Here is a 22,982-nt window from a genome sequence, read left to right as displayed (position 1 = left end):
TGAGCATTTTAGGTGTTTTTTTGGGGTTGGGTTTTTTTTGGGGGGGCTTGTTTTTTTTGGGGGGTTGAGGCTTTTTTTGTGGGGTTTTTTTGGTTTTGTTTTGTTTTTTGGTTTTGGTTTTGTTTTGTTTTTTGGTTTTGGTTTTGTTTTGTTTTTTGGTTTTGGTTTTGGTTTTTAGTTTTTCTTGAAACAATTGAAAAAACAGATCCCCAGCTTTATTGGAGAGCCCCAAAATCTTCACATTAAGTATGGCTTTCCTTCCAAAACGAGTCATTACATTAGCCTGAGATCAGCCCAAGCCTGATGAATCAGTGACACTCAAAGATCAGCATGGAAGAAACACAAAAGACAAAAGATACTGTTCACAAAACAATGATTATTTGTTTATCATCAATCCAGGGACCTTGGAACAAGAACAAACTGTTCAGCCACTTTAAAAAAAAAAAAGCTCTTTTTATTGATTTGTGTCAATGTCAGGAGGCTGTTGATTTTCTCAAATGTCCTGACTGGGTTTGGGACAATGGGTGGAGCAACTCCTACCTCCTGCAGCCCTCATTGGTGAGTTGGAGTTGCCTGTAGCTTTTAAACAATTTTTTTGTCTTGAGATCAACTCTAATCCACGTTGGAATTCCTGCCCTGTGAATTCCCAGCTCAGGGCAAAAGTAGGGTAGAGGTAGAGAGGAAAGAGAAGCAAAGAAATAAAATCTGAAGGAGCTGCAAATGGAGAGAGGGTTTGGTCTTTTCTTTAGAGAAGAAGCAGCTGAAAATTTACTTCTATGCATTGAAAAATAAGTTGTTTGGTTTAGTAATTTTCCAGCAGAAAGGAAAGCGAGAAAGGTTGAGACTTCCAGACTATCCAAGAGAAGGAAAATATCTCACAAAATATCTCACCTGGCTTGTGAAAACGGGAATAACAGCGCTAGATGATGGAAGAAAAAAGCTTTATAAGACATGGGAATAAGGATACAACTCATCTACAGCTGGGAGTCTGAATTACACAGAAAATCTGTCAAAAGATCACTATGCTCCAGCCTGCAAACAGCTATGTGTTATGGTGTGAGAATGATTTGGATGTGCTGGTGAGCCCTACCTAAACTGAATGTCTTTTTAATTAAAAAAAATTAAAAAAAACACTTTTCAAAACAACAGATTGACTGAAGAATAAATAAATGAAGAAAGATATTTTAGGTGACTGTGGGGATAGGAGATGAGGTGGTGAGAGATCTTTTGGGGAAATCCAGGTGAAGGAAAGCGTGGCGTGAAAATTGGGATATCTGAGGAACTGGAGAAGAGTCTGAAGGAGAAAAAATCCACCAGGAAGAGGAAGAGTATGGCAGTGCTGAAGGAAATTCTCCGATCCAGAAATCTCCTGCTGGTTGTCCTCATTCCACTTCTGCTGCTCCCTCTGCCTCTCATCTACCCCAGCAGTGTGAGTACATCTTCATTTTCTTTCTAACAACCCTCTGAGGGCAGCAGGCAACTGCTGGTGGAGTTTGCAGAAAGACAAAGAGCTGGGGAAGCACGGATCTTAGAAAAATCAAAAATTCAGCTTTGAAGGACTTGAGGGTCACTGGGAAGTCACCACAGTAGGAGCCAGAGGTACCTTCAGTTGTGTCACAAGCAGAGGTTTAGCAACTTATCAAAGCTTATCAAAATTTGCAATGTATAAAAAATTCTGTGGTTTTTCCTTCCCCACAGACCTAGACATAAATCTGGCCAAAAGGTGCAGCCATTTAAATTCTCTCCTCTACCCTGATAAAGGTGAATTCTTCCTTATTATATCAGGAGATCTATGAACATTATTACTTTATCAAATAGAAAGGCAAAATATTAGAAATTGCATAGCTGCTAAAAAAAAAAAAAAACTCAGGAATATTTTGTTTGGGAGGAAAACTAGGATTCATAGAAAATAAATGAGTTGGACAAATGCTCATAGGGCTATTAAGAAAACATCTACACCAAATAAACTGAGCTGACAATAACTATTAAAGTGCTTTTGTGTAGATTTTACTTTGTTATAACCTACTGAGTGTGATCACTTTTTAAATGTGAAGATCAAATTTGATGCCTGCTCACTTACTCATATTTTCATTTATCAGACAATTTTATTAGCATCCTGTCTTTCTCACAGAGATCCAAATCACCAGGTCATTTCTATTTGCATTTCTGCAGAAAATCAACTTTCTTTTGATGATTCCAGCACATCTCTGGAAATGTAAAATTAACATTCATTACATGTGTAATGGCAACAGTGATCCAAGGGAGCACAAGAATTCAGAACTCTTTGTGGACAATGCTAATGGCAATAAATTCCTTGAATAAGCTTCTTTTATATTAGTTTGGGACAAGAATGGTTGGGTGAAAAATAAATTGGAGGAAATTTGCTTGAGTTTTTTTTGCCCTTCCAGAGTTATGACTGAACTTGTCCCACAGGTTTGGACACACATTTTGTCAATGTTACAATTTTCAAGTCACAATACATTTAGGTTTTTAGAAATTGTGTCTTTTTCATTCTGCCCTTATTCCCTTCATTGCTCACAGTGACATGTGAGAATTTTTGCTTCCTTTTTATAATATTTTTCCACTTTTTTTTCCTTTTTTTGATCATAAAGCCACCAGAGCTACCATAAATTATTCCCCATGAATTGAGTTAAGTGGAGGAGAAACAGTAAAATAACCAATGAGGAGGGAGAAATAGTTAAAATTATACTGCAACTGCTTCAGTCTAGTACTTAGCAGCTCTGGTAACCATTAATTAAATATATCAACCCACTTCAATTAAATAGAAGAGATTAATATGGTTTCTCTTGGAAACGAAGTGAGAAAATAAAGAAAGTTGCCAGACAAGCTGATTAAGTTTTTAGTGGAGATTAGCAAGCTTGGCTTTCCTAGTACTTGCTTGCAGTTTTGTACCATTTTGAAATGTGGTTTATTTTGGTTTGGTTTTTTTTGGTTTTGGGGTTTTTTTTGTTTGGTTTTGTTTGGGTTTTTTTGGGGGAGTTTAGTTTATTTGTTGTGGGTTTGTTTGGTTTGGTTTTGGTTTGGTTTTGGTATATTTTGTTTGGTTTTTTGGTTGGTTTTTTTGGGTTTTTTTTGGTGAAATGATTACAGCCTAGGGTATGGGAAACACAAATATTTAGTTTTCATCTAAGTTAGGTTTTGGTGAAAATGCAACTTTCCTTTGCCCTTTTCCATTTTCACTACCAGCCTATTTTACTGCCACACACAGAGGAGTAATGGAAAATAACAACAAATCTCTGCTCAAAGAAATCAAACAGAAGTGCATTTTTGGAGTGAGGAAATGGTTTGGATCCAGTTTAGGATGAAATTAATTTTATTAATTTTGGCGAAACACGTCCCTTGGATCTTACACCTTCACTGCTTTAAAAAAAATGATTTAAATAATTTAAAATCATTTAAATTCAAGCTTCTGAGTAACTTTGGCTTCAATTCTTACACATGTAAAGGAAATGGTAGATATAAATCTATCTAAACTTTTTCTCTGGGCTGTGTTCTGCCTGTTATTACTATAAGATGTACTTCAAAAAAATAAAAAAAAAAAGAGGAAGAGCTGATTGTGGCTCTTTTTTAGAAGCAATGCAAAAATGACATCTAAAAACGTGAATTTAAATACAAATTATTGATTCATTTCACTGAACTCACATCCCTGTATCATTCCACTAGGCTTTACCACCTTTTTCACAGAAGTGATTGAAAAATAAAAATGAAATGTGAAACATGCTCATTGGTTTGCACATGGATCTGTGAGAATTGCTCGTGTGATCTCTTGAAAGCTGCTTTATTCAGAAACAAAAGTAATGAAATTATATTTTAACACACCCAAATAGCATTTGTGAACAGTGAATTTGCTAAACAATTTTTGAGCTGGGAATCCACATGACTCTGTAAGTTCACGTGGAAAATCTGGTGCAAAATGAAGAACAGATAAATTTTTATTTATTATTTTTATTATTATTAAATATTTTATTATTTTTTTTTATTTAATCAGCACAGAGCCACTGACTGCTAGAGAACAGCAGGTTAGCCTCAGTACAGCACTTGGCTTCAAATTGGAGAAAACAAAAGGAAAAACCTTTCCCTGAGGGGAGTTTCTGTAATTATTCCCAGGAGATATTCCCAGGTTTGTAAGTATAGAAACTATTGCTAAGGATAGCAAACTGAGCCTAAGGAGAACCCCAGAGAGTGCAATAATAAAAACAGATTTTAGAAATGGTCCAGAAGGTTGACATGCACTAAACTGTGTTATATAAATATATAAAATATTCAGCAGATTCCCTTTCTCCATCACATCCCAGCTCCCCATGGCTGCTCATAATTATGTTCTCACGACTTTTTTCACCAGAACCTTGGACAGCAGCAAATTTGTCTGAATATCTCCATGGCCTCCAACCCTGCAGGTCTGTGGTCTTCTTTGAAAGGGTTGGAGAAATTACCTGAGCAAATTAAATCAGCTAATAAAAATGTGTGCACACTGTTTAAAAAAAAAAAACCCAAATACAGTTTTCCAGACATAACTACAAAGCAGTTTTATGGTGAAGATGAATGCTCTCAAGTGGTCCTGAAAACTAATAGTTTCTGATTTTGTCTGATATTAGAGAGAAAACCATGCAGAGATAAGAGGTCAACAGGTCTAACCTGGGGAGTTGTGGTTGAATGCTTAGTAAATGTTGGATTATGGAAATAAAACAAGTTTTTAAAAGCACTTGAAGCCGTTATTTTGCTGATAAATTGATTTATCCCAACACTTTGCCCTGGCTTATTGTGAAAACTTCCATTAGCATCATCTTCTGAAATTGTCCTTTTTGACTGTAACCGAGCTTTCCCACCCAAACAGCCACACCTTCCAATCTCCATTCCAATCTCCACACTCCATGCTGGTTATTTGCAGCCTGAGGAATGCCCTGCTGAGTTCCCAGAGCTCTCCCAGCCCTGGTGAGTGTGGCACTAACACGTCCCCTGTGCTGTCCCTGCAGGAAGCCTCGTGTGCCTACGTGCTCCTGGTGACAGCAGTGCTCTGGGTGTCTGAAGCTGTGCCTCTGGGGGCAGCAGCCTTGGTTCCTGCCTTCCTCTACCCTCTCTTCGGAGTCATGAAGTCCAGCGAGGTCAGACTGTTGGGATTTTTATCATTTCATATCCTTACTCTGTTTGAATAATGATGATATTGGTGCAGGAGAAAGAGTTTTGGGAGGAGGAATTTGACACCCTGTAATGTGTAACTTGATCAAAACCAGCTCTTTCTTCAACTGAGATATATTATTTATATAATAATAAGATATATTATTGATATAATATTAGCCAGGAGGGATATCCATCATTCCAGCTACTGCATCACCAGTCACTACCACAACCTGCTGTAAAATGTTCTAGGGGTGCCAAATTTCGCCCAAAAGCTGAACAAGACAGAATAAATACAAGCAAGATAGACAATATCTCCAGAGTGAAAAAGCAGATGAAGCACAGGAATAAGCTGTCTCAGTGCAGTTCTGTCTGGGTTTGTTCCCATCTGAGCCTAGCTGGGTGTGACTGATTTACTGCAGGCACTCAACATCCTGCTCAAAAAAACATTTCTCTTGATATTTTCAATACTGAGGAGCCTATAAACAATAGGTATAGAGCCTTATTTGTAAACACGACATGAAAGAGATTAAAGAGAATATTTTGGCTGATGAATTCTTCATTTTCTCCAGCTCCCTGTCATTCTTACTCCAGGGAGAGAAAAAAAAGTGCAACACCACATTCCTTCTCATTCAGCATGCTCTGTGTGTAGGGAAGCTACTGCTTTTTTAGCTGACTGCTCCCCCTGGCCCTCCATGCAGGTGGCTGCTGAATATTTCAAGAACACCACTCTGCTCCTGATGGGGGTGATCTGTGTGGCAGCTGCTGTGGAAAAGTGGAATCTCCACAAGAGAATCGCCCTGCGCATGGTGATGATGGCTGGAGCCAAGCCAGGCATGTGAGTGAGCCTTGCTCTGGGATGGGATGCTGTGAGCCTGACAGCAGCAGCTGGAACCCCTCTGACAGTCCCTTCCATGGGCAAAAGCTACCTTGGTTTGGAAAATTCTCCACACCCATCTTTCCTTTTGGAGTTCAAATGCTTAAATTTTCTGCTCCTTTCTCTGCCACCTCCAACTCCTCGTATTTTCCTTGAACTTTTGTCTTTGGGATGAGATGCTCTGAGCCTGACAGCAGCAGCTGAAATTCTTCTCATATTCCCTTCCATGAGCAAAATCTACCTTGGTTTGGAGCATTTTCCATACCCATTTTCCTTTCAGAGTTTGAATGCTTACAGATTTTCTCCTCCTTTTCCTGCCACCTCCAATTCTTCATATTTCCCCCTGAACCTTTGTTTTCAGGATACTCTGAGCCTGACAGCAGCAGCTGAAACCTCTCTGATATTCCCCTCCATGGGCAAAATCTACCTTGGTTTGGGGCATTCTCCACACCCATCTTTCCTTTTGGAGTTCAAATGCTTAAATTTTCTCCTCCTTTTCCTGCTACCTCCAACTCCTCGTATTTTCCTTGAACTTTTGGCTTTGGGATAGTCTGACCCTGACAGCAGCAGCTTGGAACCTCTCTGATATTCCCCTCCATGGGCAAAATCTACCTTGGTTTGGAGCATTTTCCATACCCATTTTCCTTTCAGAGCTTGAATGCTTACAGATTTTCTTCTCCATTTCCTTCTACCTCCAATTCCTCATATTTCCCTTGAACCTTTGTTTTCAGGATACTCTGACCCTGACAGCAGCAGCTGAAATTCTTCTGATATTCCCCTCCATGGGCAAAATCTACCTTGGTTTGGAGAATCCTCTACACCCATCTTTCCTTTCCGAATGCTCACAAATTTTCTGCTCCTTTTCCTGCCCCTCCAACCCCTCGTGTCCCCCTGTGCCTCCTCCAGGCTGCTCCTGTGCTTCATGTGCTGCACCACGGCGCTCTCCATGTGGCTCTCCAACACCTCCACCACAGCCATGGTGATGCCCATCGTGGAGGCAGTGCTGCAGGAGCTGGGCAAGGCTGAGGAGGAGGGCGAGGTGATCCCAGCTGCAGGCAGCGCCGTTCCTGAGGAAAACAAGCCAATAGGTATTTGTCAGCACTGGGTATTTTTATTTCATTTATCACTGACCAGACTTGTTGGTACATATTATTCAAATTCTATCAAGAATGTGTCTAAATCTGTCTGATTTTTACTGCCAAAACCACTGAGATGTGCTCTTTGTGCTCTGATATTCCTTTCAAGAAATGAAAGGAAGTTTCAGGAAGTAAAGGAAGAATTACTTGTAATGTGTAACTTGGTCCCATCAGCTCTTTCTCCCACTGGAGATAGATACAGAATATAATATTATCCAGCAGGAATATCCATCCTGTCAGCTACTGCATCACCAATCATTGCCAAAACCTATTGCACCAAAGGATTCCACTTTTCCCCTCCTCAAAACCATGTAAACAGCAGCTCTAGATACACTGCAAAGTTTCCTTCCTATTATATTTATTATGGGTGTCATGTAAGGCAAAAGGCTACATTTGCCATTCTTTTCTCATTTATCAGTTGCCATTCTTTTCTCATTTATCAGTGACCAGACTTGTTGATACATTTTATTCAAATTCTCTCCAGAATCTGTCTAAGTCTGTCTGATTTATACTGCCAGAACCACTGATATGCACTCTTTCTCTTCTTGTATTCTGATATTCCTGTCAAGAAATGAAGGGAAGTTTCAAGAAGTGATGTAAGAATAGGAGTTGAGGAGCTGTGCTGAAGTAGGGAAGTTGTTATAGTTGTGTGTCAGAAACTGCTGGGTCACAGGATTTCACAGGGTTGGAAGGAAACCTCAGGGAATAAAGTCCAGGAAATTTAGATGAGTGAACTCCAAACTTGTGTGCTCCAAAATTTTGTGCTCCACAAAAGTGTGCTCCTGACAATCCCAAAATAAAAAATTAATAGGAGCTCTAGGGTTCATTTTGTTCATTCCTCCCCAGAAGGAAAAGGCATAGAAAGTAAAGAATCTCTCTTTTCTTTCCCTTTACAGTTTCCAGGCTAGAAATTATTTCACCCAACCTTGTTTCTTATATATAGGTACAATAGTTTTTAATTTGCCAGATGCATATGATACAAACAAAAATAAAAATCTGTATAATACAAAATAATAAAACACTGCATAAAGAGAGCACCTGAGGCCGTGTGAACAAAATTTATTTGCAGCAGCTTTTTCAGGTCCAGCAGTGCAACCCAAGGGCTCAACTGTTCCCCCAAGGCTGCTCTCTCTTCCTCTGTTGCAGGTCTGGGAGAAAAGCGTGGCCAACCTTCCCTGGAGCTCATCTTCATCAATGAGGAGTAAGAATGAGCTCTGTACCTCAGGATGGACATTTGAGCTCTGCTCAGGCTGCCAAGAGAGGAACCCAGGAGTAGAGCCAGGAAGGGGAAGCAGGACCTTGCAAGGGAATGGTGCACAAGGAAGGTTTCCGTGATAAATGGGATTAATGGCTGGATCTCACTAAAGCCTTGCAGCGTTCATTTATTTTTTAATGCTGTGGGTATTTTAGGGAGAGGATAAATATTTGTAGGGGTTGGAAAGCTCTTTTGAAGCCTGTGTTTGTGCTGTCTGCAGATTTTTATTTCTGTTCCCCTGAAGGAACAGTGCTGGAGAAGATCCAAGTACACCATGGACTGCCCAGGACAAATCCAGAGGGAAATCACAAAATATTCCTGAAGGAACTCTGAGCTGAGAGTGGAGGGATGTGGTGGGAAGGAAAACCAACAAAAACCCAAAATTCCTTCCCCACAATATTTGGAAAAGATTTCTTTAAACATAGACAAATTCCTTCAGAGGTTTGAAACACTGACAGTTTCAACCAGGTCATTGTTTGGGTTAAAATCTGCTAAAGGGAAAGGGTGAAACGAGTAAAGGACTAATTTCTCTGTCAAATTATCTAATTAACCAGCAGATCAAGATATACAAGAAAATATACAAAGCTCATGTCCTAAAAATTTATTATAGGCAAATTTTGAGGAGAATCCTATGATGTGTGAAAACAAATCACACAGTCCCCTTTTGATCTCCTTCTGCATTGCTCACAACTGTTCAAAATAAAAGAGAAACTATTTTCTTTCACCTTAAATTTTAATTTATTTCAAAGCAAATATTGTATTTCAAACAGCACAGGTTGGTGGCTTTAACTTGCAAGATCTGAATAGTTCTCTCATTAGTCTAGAGACTAATGGGTTCTCCAGTATTCCCTCTGTTATCTCTTTTCATCCCAGCCATATTTTCTGTGCAGTATAGAATCAAACCTTCAGCTTGGCATTGTGCCTTTAATCCCTTTAAGCCCCGTTGGAGAGTATTTGTGGGATATTTCATACAGAACCATTATTAAAATAAGATTACTTGGGAAAGAGCTCGGATTTGGCAGGAAAGGCAGAACATCTCCAGGAAATCAGTTCAGTGGATTGTTTGCATGATCCACATGCCACTCAGGACAGGATTCAGGGAAGGTTTTATGGGATCCAGGTAGGTTTTCAGAAACAGCACTGGAAAAGTTGGCAGAGGAAGAACTGGTGGATCACATGGTGATTCCCTCCCCAGAGAAAGGAATGCTCTCCTAGAATGTGGTAAATTCTGCCAAAAACCAGATTTGTTTTCTTGCCTGGAGGTGAAACTCCATTGCTACACAGCTAGAGCAGTGAAAAATATTGACAGTTTTTCTGTCTCTGGCCAAGAGCCCCCAGGAAAGGTTCTAACAAATGGGATTTAGCATTTCAGTAGGCAGATGTTGCCCCTCCAACCCATAATCTGTGCCTTTTGCAGGGTGAACAGGCATTTTTAATGTTTTCCTTGCTCTGTTTTCAGTGCTACCACTGCTGACTTCAGCTCCTTGATGCACTCCAAGGTATGGCCCAGGGGGTGTCTTCTGAGCTGCTCTGTCCTCTAAGGCAGGAATGAGCAGAGCAAAATGCACACAGCCCTGCAAAAAACCTGATATTTCCTTTATTTCATATGTCTGGTGGTTGCTCACAGGCTCAAGGGACCTGTTAGATTCTCCTACATGACTTTAAAATTAAAAAATGGGGGGTTTAAACCTTTTTTATTATTATTTTTCCAGTGTAAAATTAACAGCTGATTTTCAGCGGGTTGGATTTTCTTGCAGTTTGGAGATTTTTTTTCTTTTTCCTTTTCTCTTTTCCAAAGCCTGCTACCCAAAACCCTCCCAAAGCACTACCAGTTCTATCCTAAATGCCCCCAGGAGCACTGGAAAGGCTAACCCAAAGGCATTTTCCCCCTTACAGAGCATGAATGGTGTGCACATGATAGCCAACCCTGTTAATTCCACCAGCAACGGGCAGCATATCCCTCAGGTAAGGAAATGTTGGATTTAAGGATGAGGCAACAGCCAGATGTGAACATCACCCTCACCCCACTTTACATGTTTGCTCCTTTCTATGTTTGCCTTTCTATGGAAATCACTTGCTCTAATCACCTTTTTTTTGGGAATCCCCTGCTCTGATCACCTTTTTTTTGGGAATTCCCTGCTCTGATCACCTTTCCTTGGGAATCCCCTGCTCTGATCACCTTTCCTTGGGAATCCCCTGCTCTGATCACCTTTTCTTTGGGGAATCACCAGCTCTGATCACCTTTCCCTGGGAATCCCCTGTTCTGATCACCTCTCTATGGAAATCACTTGCCCTAATCACCTTTTTTTTTGGGAATCCCCTGTCCTGATCACCTTTCCTTGGGAATCACCAGCTCTGCTCACCTTTCTTCGGGAATCACCAGCTCTAATCACATTTTTTTGGGGGAATCCCCTGCTCTGATCACCTTTCTTTGCAAATCACTCGTTCTAATCCCCCTTTTTTTGGGAATGCCCTGCCCTGACCACCTTTCCCTGGCTGTGTTCCCTGCCAGGCTCAGATCCTCGTCGTGCCTCCCGAGCGCTCCGAGTTCAGCCCGAGCCCCAAATACCAGAGCAGGCACGACCACTTGGTGTGCAAATGCCTCTCGCTGAGCATCTCCTACGCTGCCACCATCGGGGGGCTGAGCACCATCATCGGCACCTCCACCAGCCTCATCTTCCTCGAGCACTTCAACAGGTGAGTCATTTGGGGAGAATTTGTCACCTCTGGAGTCGTTAGTACCTCTGTGGCTTTCCCTGGGGTGATTCCCTGCCTCAAGGAGCCCCAGGAAGACAGTCTGTCTGAAGGAAAATTTGATTCTCCCTCTGCTCTGATGTTGTTAGTAATGGTTAATGTTATTACTAATGGTTGAGGTTTGGAATTTAGTACAAAACCATGTCTTTCCCTCGTGCAAAGTAAAAATTCCTCAGTGTGGGATAATGTTTAAGTTTCTCCAGCAACTTCTTTTGAGTTGATATACTGATTGTCATGGAGGCAGCAGGCACTCTGGAAAAGTAAATACTAAAGACATGAAGCTATAGCAAAAATGACAAAAAAATACTCACAAAAGAAGAAATGTCAGAAAATCAGCTGCTCAACATGTAATGCCAAAAAACCCCCAACTTAGAAATGCCCTAATTCTGACCATCCACTGCTGCCTCAACAGCTCTCAGTTCTCTCTTATTAAATGCTGGTAGCAAAGGTGACTAAGCTCAGAAGTCATGCTTGATCCAAGGGTTTGGATTTTACAGAGTTTTCCAAGATCTCCCTTTAAATGACAGTGATATCAAATGCACACCTGAAACACCTTTATGAGAGCACAGCAGAATGTAGACATTATTTGTGTAATAAGACATACTAAGGGAATCTGGGGGAAATCATTCTGCGGTCTGCCAACACTAAAAGAAGCTTTGATACAAGCCACAGGTAGGGATGGAATTTCAGTCCTAGTAAATCTGTATTTTTGAAGGTGGCCAGACAATCCAGAGCATCTGATTTTAAAGGTTTGGAGAGCTCAATCTGTTGGTCAGGTGAGGTCAGAGATTTGTCAATGTTTTGACAGTTGGTTTCACTCTGCACAGGTAACTCAGCTGCTGCAAATGCAAACTGATGGAATTTTTCTCTACGATATGCCAGATATATCTGTATATAAATGTGTGAGCAAATGTCATTATTGGAGCTTCCTGCCCCTTTACTGTTCTAGCTCCTCATGCATCCTCTTTTCCAATTTGCAGCCAATACCCAAAGGCTGAGGTGGTGAATTTCGGAACCTGGTTTCTCTTCAGTTTCCCCATCTCGCTCATCATGCTGGTGCTGACGTGGTTCTGGCTGCACTGGCTGTTCTTGGGCTGCAAGTGAGTGAAGGTTGCTCAGGACACACAGATCACTAAAGCAGGGCATCTGCAGCTCCTCCCAAATGTGTCTCATAAAGAAATTGTGACCGGAAAATGACAGAATTTAAGGCACAATTTCTTTCTTCTTGACAGAAAATTAACAGAGTCAATCTGCCTGCTTAGCTGCCCTGCATAGAATGCAGTAGAGAGAATTTCTGTTTGAGATTGAAGTGCCCAAATATTGCTCATAAAAATCCTTACTAAGAATTCCACTGGTTTGGGGTTTTTTTCACATTTTTTTCCTTGTGACAATGAGGATTCCCTTTTGGACCAAAAGTCTTGTTATTAGTGCTTTTGGAAAAGTGCAGTTTAAAAGGGGAATAGAAAAATAACTGCAAGGGAACAAATTGCTTTTCAGATCTGCCTCCAGCTCAATGAAATTACCATAAGACCAGGTAAAATTAAAGGTAAATAGACTCCATATATAATTTTCTTTAAAGTGGAAAGGACTCACAGCCTAAGACATAAATATATTTAATACCAATAAGTCCCTAAGCCCCAAAATAAGAAACTGTCTCAGTCTTCTAGTTCATTTGTATCATGTTTTGTCTTTACAAAGTTAATGAAAATTGTCTAAATGTATGCATTTAGAGTGGATTAGTTAATCTGCAATAAATTGTGATGCAGTCACATTTACTCAGAATTGAATTGGCCTTAATTTGATTTAGTTTACTCTTAAAAGTGAACTGAACTGACATCACTACTTCACCTCAGAATAAACTGATCATGAGTTCTGCTTGCTGCTGACCTTGACTAGATTTGGAGAAGTAATTTAGAGGTGAATGGCTCCATGCCCCTCTCAGCCAGTCTCTGAGTCCTGCAGTTTCCAATTAAAAGGCTAATATAAATTCCCTCCACCACTTATATTTTTTAATCTTGAGAAGAAACAGGTCCTAGCATGACCCTGAATTAATTCAGTCCAAAAAAAACCCCAAAATTGAAATTCCACATTGCATCCAAGACTTCACGCTGATTAATGTTGTTCTAAACAATACCAGAGACTGAAGCATTATCGACTTTTTGAGAAGCACTAGTTGATTCTAAACCTCCTTAATCTCTGACTTCCATTCACTGCAGTTCATTAAAGAACACATTATGTTAGGAGCTGAGCTTCAATCCTCTGCCTTCCCACCCTCCTGAGCCTGGAAATGCTCAGAACATGTTGAAACAGCAGCCTAATGCTTGTGCATAAATGTTTCATGAATTCAGAATGTGATTTTCCCAGGAAGTCCTGTGTCATTAATATTGTTACTCGGCTTAGCTGGAAAAGAATTTCAGATTTTAGGGTCCTAGATCAGGTGAAAGGTGAAAGAGAATGGACCCAGCAAAGGATGTTTGCCAGAAAAGAAGAGCTAAGGGTGGAATTATTAGCACAGAACTGACCTCTATGAACAATTTAGCTCTTTTCCAGCCTGGAAGGCTCTTCCAGCCTCTTCTCCTCCTGCTGGTGGATTTTACTGAAGTCTAACAGCAACGTTTGCAAGGAAATTTAAAATACCTCTAGATGAAGGGCAGTGCTAAGTGAGTTCAAAAATGAGATATATTTGCTCATGTGAAATGAGAACCTGGTCAAGTCCTTTTGTTGAGCAGACAGGACCTGCCTGGATCTTGAGCAATGCAAATTCCTTTGAGGGTCTAACCTTGAGCAAACCCCCTCAGGGAGATTGCAGTCCATGCTTTGGCCATGGTTTGGTGTCCAGTGAGGTGCTAGATGAGATATGAAAATAGCAGGATATAAAACAGGATAAAAACACCTATTAGCACCTAAAAGAACCATAAATTTTGAAAAAGCAGAGATTTGTGGCTCAAAGCACTGCCCGTTTTCTTTCTGGAAAGAAGAAAATGAGAGGGTTAAAGTGAGCTTGAGAATATCTTAATTTCCTTTAAGAATGTCCACACTTTCCTGCAGGATGAAGGCAAACTGAATAACCTAGGAACTTCATTTAACATGTAAATATATATATATATGTATATATATATATATATACACACAAATGTATAGCAGGATCAATATACCCAGCTAGGAAATATGCTCATGTTTTCCTGTCCTGGCTTTTCTGACCTGGAAAAAACCCCAGGCTGACTCCCCTGGCCTCTGTGGCTGAGGAAAGATGGTGCTTTTCTGGCTGGGACTGGTTCAGAAAAAGCTGATTTTATCACAGTAGAAGCAGGAGCAGACAGGTCCTGGAAGATAATGTGATCCTAAGCACAGCTTTCCCTCATTATTTCCTGCAAATCCCAAATATTCAAGTCAAATATGGTCTCAAAAGCCAGAGCAGACCCCAAATATTTTGGATAACCCTGATGCATCTGGAAAGGATAGTTACCCCATTAAAAACTCCTATTAATATCTGACCTCTGTCACAATCTTCCCACGTGATGATAGAAACTAGCCGCAGATTTTGGAGGTTTCTGGCAGCTCTGTGAGGAATCCCACGCAGAGGGAGCTCAGCCATGGCTCAGGGTGGCTCAGGGATACCAACCAGCACTAGTCAGAGCACCCTGGGGACCTCCCAGCTATGCCTAGAATTGAGCCTGGAAAGAACTTGAAACCAGGTTAGTCAAATGTCACTCACAACAATTTCCTTTCCCATCGCCATCACGCCTTGCCTCAGTCACATCTCCTCCCAACAATCCCTGAGACTAGAATTTTCAATCTACCTCATTGCTGGGTTTTTTCAAATTTTTTTCAAATTTTTTTCAAATTTTTTTCAATTTTTTTTCAAATTTTTTTCAAATTTTTTTCATGCCCTTGTCTAATTTTACCGTGCCATCTCAGTTTCAAAGAGACCTGCTCTGTGAGCAAGAAGAAGAAGACCAAACGGGAAGAAATGTCAGAGAGAAGAATTCAAGAGGAATATAAGAAACTGGGAAATGTCAGGTAAATCACACCTGCCTTCCTGGTGGATTTGAATCTCCAGGCAGAACCATCACCCCCTGTTGCCCCCATGGTGCTTTTAGCTCATTTAGATTATTCTAAAATTATTCTAAATTTCCTCCCTTCCATGATAGGAATAGAACTAAGTGCAAAAATGAACTAAAATCAAAGAGGTTGTTACGAGTGTGTGTAACTTGTAACTCATTTCTCTGTTTCTGAGGAAAAGGGAAATAAAGGAAGATTCTTGTTTATTCCATGGTTCAAAGGCCATCTGAGTCAAGGTTTGCCTCTGAACCCTAAAGGACTCTTTTCCTAATTCAGACACACACAGATTTTAGGGGATAGAAGTTAAAAAAATGGCTTTTTCCTTTTCTGAGTTGTCCAGCTCTCCCAGTTGCCCTCAATCTTTATTCACAATGGCAAGAAATGTTCTTTGAAAGACTATTTGGCAAGATTTTCATTTTCAGAAGGGCTGATATGCCACAGAATTCCTTCTCCCCAAAACATTTTTGTGCTCTCCAACCGAAATTTTGACAGATCAACTGCCTGAATCCCATAAACTCCGAAACCAGACTGTTGTTCAGGCTGTGCCTAAATATGAAATCCTTCTTGATTTTAAATTTACGCTAAATTAAAAATCCTCAAGTATCCTCAAGTCACCTTGTGGGCACCATCTGGGCTAATTTACTTTGCCATTTGCTCTCAGGCTTTCTACCCCTCTGAAAAACGCAAGGGAATGTGTTTGCAGTGGAATGCTAAATATGAGCTTCACCTTGTTGACACATTTAATCGGCTAATAGTGCAAATAACAAAACAAGCATTGAGAAATATTTTCCTTCACGTCGTGCCCACGAATGGCTGACTTGCAAATACTGATGGATATTTTTAGCCTATTTTTTTGCTGGGTTTAGCTGGTTCCCAGCTGAGAGCCAAATCTAGAATTCTTTAATTCCAACTAATCCTCCTTGCTATTTTCCCGATGGTTTTTATTATTTTTTTCCTTTTTTTTTTTAAGCTAATTTCTACTTTCTTTCTTCTTCTGGAATTTTCTCCTGAGTTTTCAGACACACCTTGGAAAAACACTCATTTTTTTGTTTTGTTTCTAGCTACCCTGAGATGGTGACTGCATTCTTCTTCATCCTGATGACCTTGCTTTGGTTCACTCGAGAGCCTGGCTTTGTCCCAGGCTGGTCATCTTTTTTTGAGAAGTGAGTAAATTCCCTAAAAAACTGCACAGCAACATGACTTTGCTTCTTATCACATTCTGAAATATTTTTTTTTTTCCCTAAGATGTCAGCAGCCACATTTAATGGGGTGGTGAATAATGGAATCTCTGTTAAAAAATTGGGATTTTTTCGTTTTTTTAAACTGTGCCTGTTCATATTGTATGCAAATTGAAATACAAATTGTATTGCTCAGTGTATAGACTGAATTAAGCAAACAAAGCAAATTAAATAATTTCAAACGTAAAAGGATGGGAGGGTCAGGTTTTGAGCTTAAAACATTTTAGTGCATTCATACAAAAGTTGTCATTGGGATAAATTGTAAATGTAATTAAAATTAAAATTTTTGAAAAGAAGGCATTTTGTCGAGAAAATGTCCATTCATTTAAATATTACAGAGAATGGTGACTGAATAAATTTTTTAAAATTTTAAATAATATTGAGACAAATTACATTAAAACTCACTATAAAACACATTGCATATCAAAGAATAAGTAATTTGAACTTAAGTTTCCTTTACACTTCTTTTGTATAAAATTAATTTCTCATCCTAATTTTGACAGAAAACCAATTTCTAATACCGGAATTTTCTGATGATCACTGGAGCTTAGCACTCCTCAAGATACTTTTCCAGAAAGAGTTTTAAATATATAATTTAAAATCAATTTACAGTCTGTTTCTAAAAGATCACTTGGGTTTGCTTTTTCCCCAGAATGTGTTTACTATTTCTTACTTCCAGTAAACACACTATTTTTCTTTACCTCCAAGTTAATAGATTTGTAAACCAAAAGGGATTTTTTTTCCCCCAACCAGAATGTTAAAAATCATTGAGCAATGACTGAAGTTTGATTGAAGAGCCAGTTTAATAAATGGAAAAAAATTCCAATTTAAATCCTAGATATGCAGGCATAATTTTCTAGTGGGTTGTTAATATGACTTCAGATGTGGAAACAAAACTGCACCTGCAGAGATGTGCTTGGAGCTGTGTAGGAAATTTGGAAATGTTTCTGTTCATGTGTTTTTCTGCTAACCTCACTGCTCCTCCCCTAGGAAAGGTTACCGCACTGATGCCACTGTCTCTGTGCTCCTTGGCTTCCTCCTCTTCCTCATTCCAGCCCAAAAGCCATGTTTTGGGAGAAGGAAAACAGGTGAGGAGGATGCAGCAACAAAGAGAGCTGTACATTCTCCAGTGTCTAATGATTGGGGGTTTTTTCGGTCTGTAAAAGTTCCAAGGGTAAAAAAAGTTCTTTTACGTTGGTAAATTCAGTTTCACCTCTGATCCCAGCCCTTCCTACATCAGACCTCCTTTTCCTTTGCCATAATTCAAATTTTCTCATTCAGAGGATGACAAACAGCTCTTGAACCTGAGACTGCCACCTCCCCTGTGCTAGCAGAGTTATTAGACTTTAGGACTGAGCTTTAGGGAAGATTTAGATGAAGTTCTAAAGGCCATATTAGAGAACAAAAATGCAAAATCAGCTGAAGATAAACCCTAGTAAAAAAAATTGGTCATTGCTTAGACAGTGTAAATCACTGATAATGTCAGGAGATAGATATGAAAGAGGTCAGAAAATGCCAGACAATGTTCCAATTTTGTGCAATGCTTCTGTCACAGTTTTCTTGACAATGAGGTTGTTATTTCACATTTGTGTTTGGGTAGCACTCAGGGGTTTGATCAGTTTGCTATGCCAGGCTTTCAGCAGTGCTGTATGAAAGTAGAATTGTCTGCATAGAGTCTTATGTAGAGATTATAAATGTATAAAAACATTTTTAAAAAGAAAATACTGTCATACATTGTACAGGTTTTAGGAAAAAAATAACACTAACTCCTCCTACAAGAAAACACTCAGGCATCTAAAAATATAATGATCTCAGATAAAATTTTGGGGCCTAAGTGCATTTTTACAACCTCCATTGCCTACTTCATAGCCCTTCTTTGATGATGCAATCCCATTGTAACACCATCTCTGTAGTCTACAGATAAATGCAAATGTATATCACAACACAGCCCACAGTGCCTCAAAAGCTGTGACATGAAAACACAGGGAATTACAACCATTTACATCGAGGATGTTTGTAATTAATACAAACATTTTCTGAGGCCAGGCCATCCAAACAGGCTCTGCACTTCCTCTTTGCCTCTCTCTCAGGTAGTTCTCAAGATAACTCCCATGTGCATTCCACATTTCTATCCGTGTGAAAAACGTGAAGATCTTTGCAAAAAGAGCAGTATAATGCTGCTCACTTGCTTTATTTGATACAGGAGGTGGTGAAAAGCCAACAGCCATTACCAGACTGGATCCCATCATTACCTGGAAGGATTTCCAGCAGACCATGCCCTGGGAGATTGTGGTGTTGGTTGGAGGAGGTTATGCCTTAGCAGCTGGGTGCAAGGTACTGATGCAGATCTTTCTATCCCCCTTCCTAAATATATTATCAACCTGCTCTTTTATTCCTTTGTATGCTCCCCAGTTTAGATTTATGATGGGGATACTTCCAAGTTTGTACATAATGTAGTGCATAGCTACTCCCTGCACTCAATATATCTCTTTTTAATATTTATTAAGCACTGCAGTGAAATCTAGTTTATTGAGCAAAAGGAAATGCAAAAAAAGTGTTGACCTGAACTTTGCTTATTTCCTGGTGGGATTCTCTGATGCAAACTGCCATGAGGAGAAGAATCTGCTTTACAAACACACCAAGTATTTAGGAATTCTTGTGTTTCTGTCCTTTCCCCAGACCTCTGGCCTCTCCACATGGATCGGACGTCAAATGCTCTCCCTGAGCAGCCTTCCCTACTGGGCTGTAACCCTGCTGGCTTGCATTCTGGTGTCCATGGTGACAGAATTTGTTAGTAATCCAGCAACCATAACCATCTTTCTGCCTATTTTATGCAGCATGGTGAGTTAAAACTGAGACATTTTTAGTCTGTTGTTTGCTGACAGGCTTGTGGGGATTTTTCAGGACGTCAGGGTCTTGGCACTCTGTTTGCATCAAACCCAGCCTTAGTTCCCAGGCTACTGCTGGGTGGACAGAACAGTAAAAAGAGGAAAAATAATAAAATTGGGTAGCCAGCTCTCCCCCTCTCTTTTTCCAGTCAGAAACCCTGCTCATCAACCCCCTGTACACCCTGATTCCTGTCACCATGTGCATCTCCTTCGCGGTGATGCTGCCGGTGGGAAACCCTCCAAACGCCATCGTCTTCAGCTATGGGCACTGCCAGATCAAAGACATGGTGAGTCCTGGGAGGGGGGAAATCCTCCCATGCTTCGTGTGATTCCAACACCTAGACCTCACACCCAGCAGCCAATAATATAATGATTCTGTTGGTGCAATAATAATGGTTATATTGGTGCAATAATAATGGTTATATTGGTGCTAGTATTAAGTACTGATGTCTGCACTGCTGTCAGGTTAAGAACAATCAAAAGTCTGCTGTAGGACACATAAATTATTTTTTAATGAATTTAATGGTCTAAAGAGCTTTAGGAGTATGAAATTTGCACTGACCTGTTAAGAGAAGCACAGGTGAGCACGAGACATCAGATTTCTCACCCAGCTCACAGTAAGCCAGGTATCCCCCTGTTCTGTGGGGTTTAGCTCCCCATTCTGATTATCTGACTGAGAAGCTCAAGTGACAAACTGGGCAGCTCACCATGAACTGCATCAGCCTCTAACCATCACTCCTGAGCATTCCCACAACATTTATACCCTGACACTTAATACTCATTGTGCTTTTTTGGCTCCAGAAATCACTCTACATAAATTATCACACTGTATAGGAGTCAGTATAGATCCTACTGCGCTTTTTTGTCTCTGTTAACTGATTTTAAGTTGTTCTGATGCATGTTGCTGTTACAGGTGAAAGCTGGGCTGGGTGTAAACCTGATTGGCCTGGCTGTTGTCATGGTGGCCATCAACACCTGGGGAATTCGACTCTTCCAGCTCAACACCTTTCCAGAATGGGCAGCAGTCAGCAACACCACGAGCCAAACGTAATCTTCAATGAAAAAAAAAAAAAGCAAAAGTGCAAGACCAAAGCAAGCTGGGCCAAAATATTGAACCTACATTTCACTTATGGAAGAAAGAAGGAGATGTGTATCTAGAGAACCAGGATGCACTGCAAAATCATGACAAAAATCCACAGGGAGATCTTCTGCATCAGCTTTTCAGTCCTGAAAATCAGCCTGAGTTAAAAGCTTTGCTCTGTTGTTGCATTCTCTGGGATACCATAACTCAGAAAAAAATCCACTCCTCCAAATGATCTGCTCATAGCTTTTTCCCTGTCTTAGAGCAATGATGTAGGAGCTGTATGTGGGACTCCAGTGGCAGAAGAAAAGCACACTGTGAACTCAGCAGCAGCACATCCACTCCTACCATTGACTTGTACAGTGAATGTAGGGTGAGTCTCATTCTCAAATCCAGAGTTTTGTAAACCTACTTCTTTCAAAAGCAAATTATGATTCTTCTTTGGAGGTGACTCATCACCACCTTTTTTGTTGCAAAAACCACTTTTCCACCTAACCCATATGACCTGGACAGAAATCCAGCTGCCAACTCCCAGCTCCAGCACTTCAAAGGGATAACAGGAACCTCCAGAGAGGAGTGAGAAGTCTCCTTGGAAGGAGAATATTTTTTTTCCCCCCACAGCTATATTATCAATTTCCAATATTGCAGTATTTGCAATCTCTGCTTTGGAAGGAAATGTTTCAGGAACGGAAAGTTTTGTTCAATACCTTTTTTATCATTTTATCTTCTCGTGTATTTTGTCCTGTTTATAATAATACTTTTAATAATTTCTTTCACGTCAATACATTTCATCTGTAGATTAGGACGATTGGATCTCATATAATCACACTCTTCATACACTTTACTCAATTTTTGCGCTTTCCATTTTTAATCTAGGCTGATAGTGTGAATGTCTATTCTGCAAAAATAAAGTGTCAATAAAATAAATTATTCCCTACTGCACATTCTGGTGCTCCATGAGAATACAAATTGGATCTATTTCACCCATAACCCACCAAACCCTTAGAGAAGCAGCGTTGAGACAGCAGGAGGTGTTGGTTTACTGCTTCTGTCAAAACAGAGCGATCCCACAGACTTGTCTTGGAAACAAACAGAGACAAGGAAAGGTCAGAGGCTGGCAGAGAGGGAGAAAAATGGGAAAAACACAAAAGCATGTCTTAGCCTTTGTTCCAAAAGCAGGCAGCAGCAACCTTTAGCAAAACAATGGCTATTCCTGGAAGCTCCTGAAAATTTCATTTGGAAAGCAAAGTTTTCCTGTGCATCAGTGGCTTAAAGCATCACCCTGGCCTCCTGATGTCTAAAACAAGAGCTCAGCCTTGTTCCACCCCAGTTAGGGTTTGACTCAGTGATTGACAGGATTGGGTTGTGTTTGTTTTATTTTCCACGTGTATTAAAAACTAAAGACAGAATTGACTTGGGCAGGAGCATCTATTCTGAGGGCATCCTATGAAATTTATTTTTCAGGAAGGAAAATTGGTCATCATGATTAATGTATGTTTCAGGTGAAAAGGCAAATAACCTGCAGTAATTTTATTTCAGCACAAATTCAGGAAAAATGACCTTCTCTTGGGAATTTGTAAAATAAATGTTAACGTGTCTAACGAGAAGTCTAACAAACAAAACTACAGATCTCTTTCTTGTCCCTCTGAGGCAAAAATGATAAGAATTGTGCACAGGATTTCCCTCTGGATTTTAGCACCAACTTACTCTGATATCCACCATTGTTTTTTAACATCCAAAACAATTCTGCATCCCATACAGAATACTGATATTGATTTGTACATTTGAATATCAATGCACAATCTTGTTTCTGCAAACACAGATATAACTTAGGCTTATGAAATCAACACAGTATCAAGTCTGAAAATTCCAATTTCTTGCTTTGCAATGTTTCTGTTTCACCATGGATATAGCACACATCTGGGGTGTAAAACCACTGAACATTCATGTTTGTGAAGTTCTGTGAGGTTCATCCACCAACTTGATTTGAGTTCTGGTGCCCAGTAGGCTAATAATTAGTTTTGCTATCTGGCTTTTGGTTTATTTTCAGTATTAACCCTTTACTGTGTTCAATGGCAGAAGAGCCTTAGGGCAGCATTTTCCAACACAGGATAATACTCTCAACCCACAGTAAACATCTCAGAAGTCTGTTAGTTTGGAATAGTAGATGATATTTTCCTTTCCTACAGTTTTGCCTTGAACCTTCAACTCCCAGGATGTGTCTCAAAAGAATCAAAACACAAATACAACTGTTTTTATCAAGGGAAGATGACTGAATATTTTAGCTGGCAATTTTAGCTATCCACACAGGCATTTGAAACAGGCAGAAATTCCCAGTCCATGCTAAGTGGGAAATTTGCTCCTAATATCTCCATGGAGCATCCAAAGCACACTGGAGCCCCCAGCTGCAAGATTTGCATCAAGCAGTCATTATTTGTGCTCCCCTCTGCAAGGCAATGTGAAATGTTAGTATCACCCAGGATAACCTCAGTAAATGTGAGGTAAAATGTGTTACACAGTAGTTGCAAAGTCCACACCAGCTGTGTTATGTTATC

General features: G+C 40.0%; 1 protein-coding gene across 1 annotated transcript; it reads left to right on the top strand.

Annotated features, from left to right (window-relative positions):
- The first annotated feature begins 506 nt into the window (after positions 1 to 506).
- SLC13A4 (solute carrier family 13 member 4) lies at positions 507 to 22,384 on the top strand. Its single transcript, XM_085049497.1, has 16 exons — positions 507 to 1,429; positions 4,995 to 5,123; positions 5,838 to 5,974; positions 6,920 to 7,101; positions 8,296 to 8,350; positions 9,864 to 9,903; positions 10,301 to 10,369; positions 10,917 to 11,101; positions 12,139 to 12,258; positions 15,077 to 15,178; positions 16,282 to 16,383; positions 17,449 to 17,546; positions 18,662 to 18,792; positions 19,138 to 19,299; positions 19,496 to 19,633; positions 20,260 to 22,384. The coding sequence occupies exons 1-16, from the start codon at positions 1,331 to 1,333 to the stop codon at positions 20,395 to 20,397; spliced, it is 1,887 nt and encodes a 628-aa protein (XP_084905623.1). The 5' UTR covers positions 507 to 1,330; the 3' UTR covers positions 20,398 to 22,384.
- The last annotated feature ends 598 nt before the right edge of the window (positions 22,385 to 22,982 follow it).

The sequence above is a fragment of the Lichenostomus cassidix genome, chromosome 1Ab (genome assembly GCF_008360975.1).
Source record: "Lichenostomus cassidix isolate B80296 chromosome 1Ab, HeHo_3.0, whole genome shotgun sequence".
Lineage (NCBI taxonomy): Eukaryota > Metazoa > Chordata > Aves > Passeriformes > Meliphagidae > Lichenostomus > Lichenostomus cassidix.
Note: the sequence above shows the minus strand (reverse complement) of the source record. Positions and strands in the feature narration are given on the sequence as shown.

Excerpts from the sequence above, each read along its gene's own strand:
- SLC13A4 (XM_085049497.1), top strand. The coding sequence starts at position 1,331 with ATGGCAGTGCTGAAGGAAATTCTCCGATCCAGAAATCTCCTGCTGGTT. Across the intron at positions 8,351-9,863 it reads CTCATCTTCATCAATGAGGA|TGCTACCACTGCTGACTTCA; the intron begins GTAAGAATGAGC and ends CTCTGTTTTCAG. Across the intron at positions 17,547-18,661 it reads TTTTGGGAGAAGGAAAACAG|GAGGTGGTGAAAAGCCAACA; the intron begins GTGAGGAGGATG and ends TATTTGATACAG.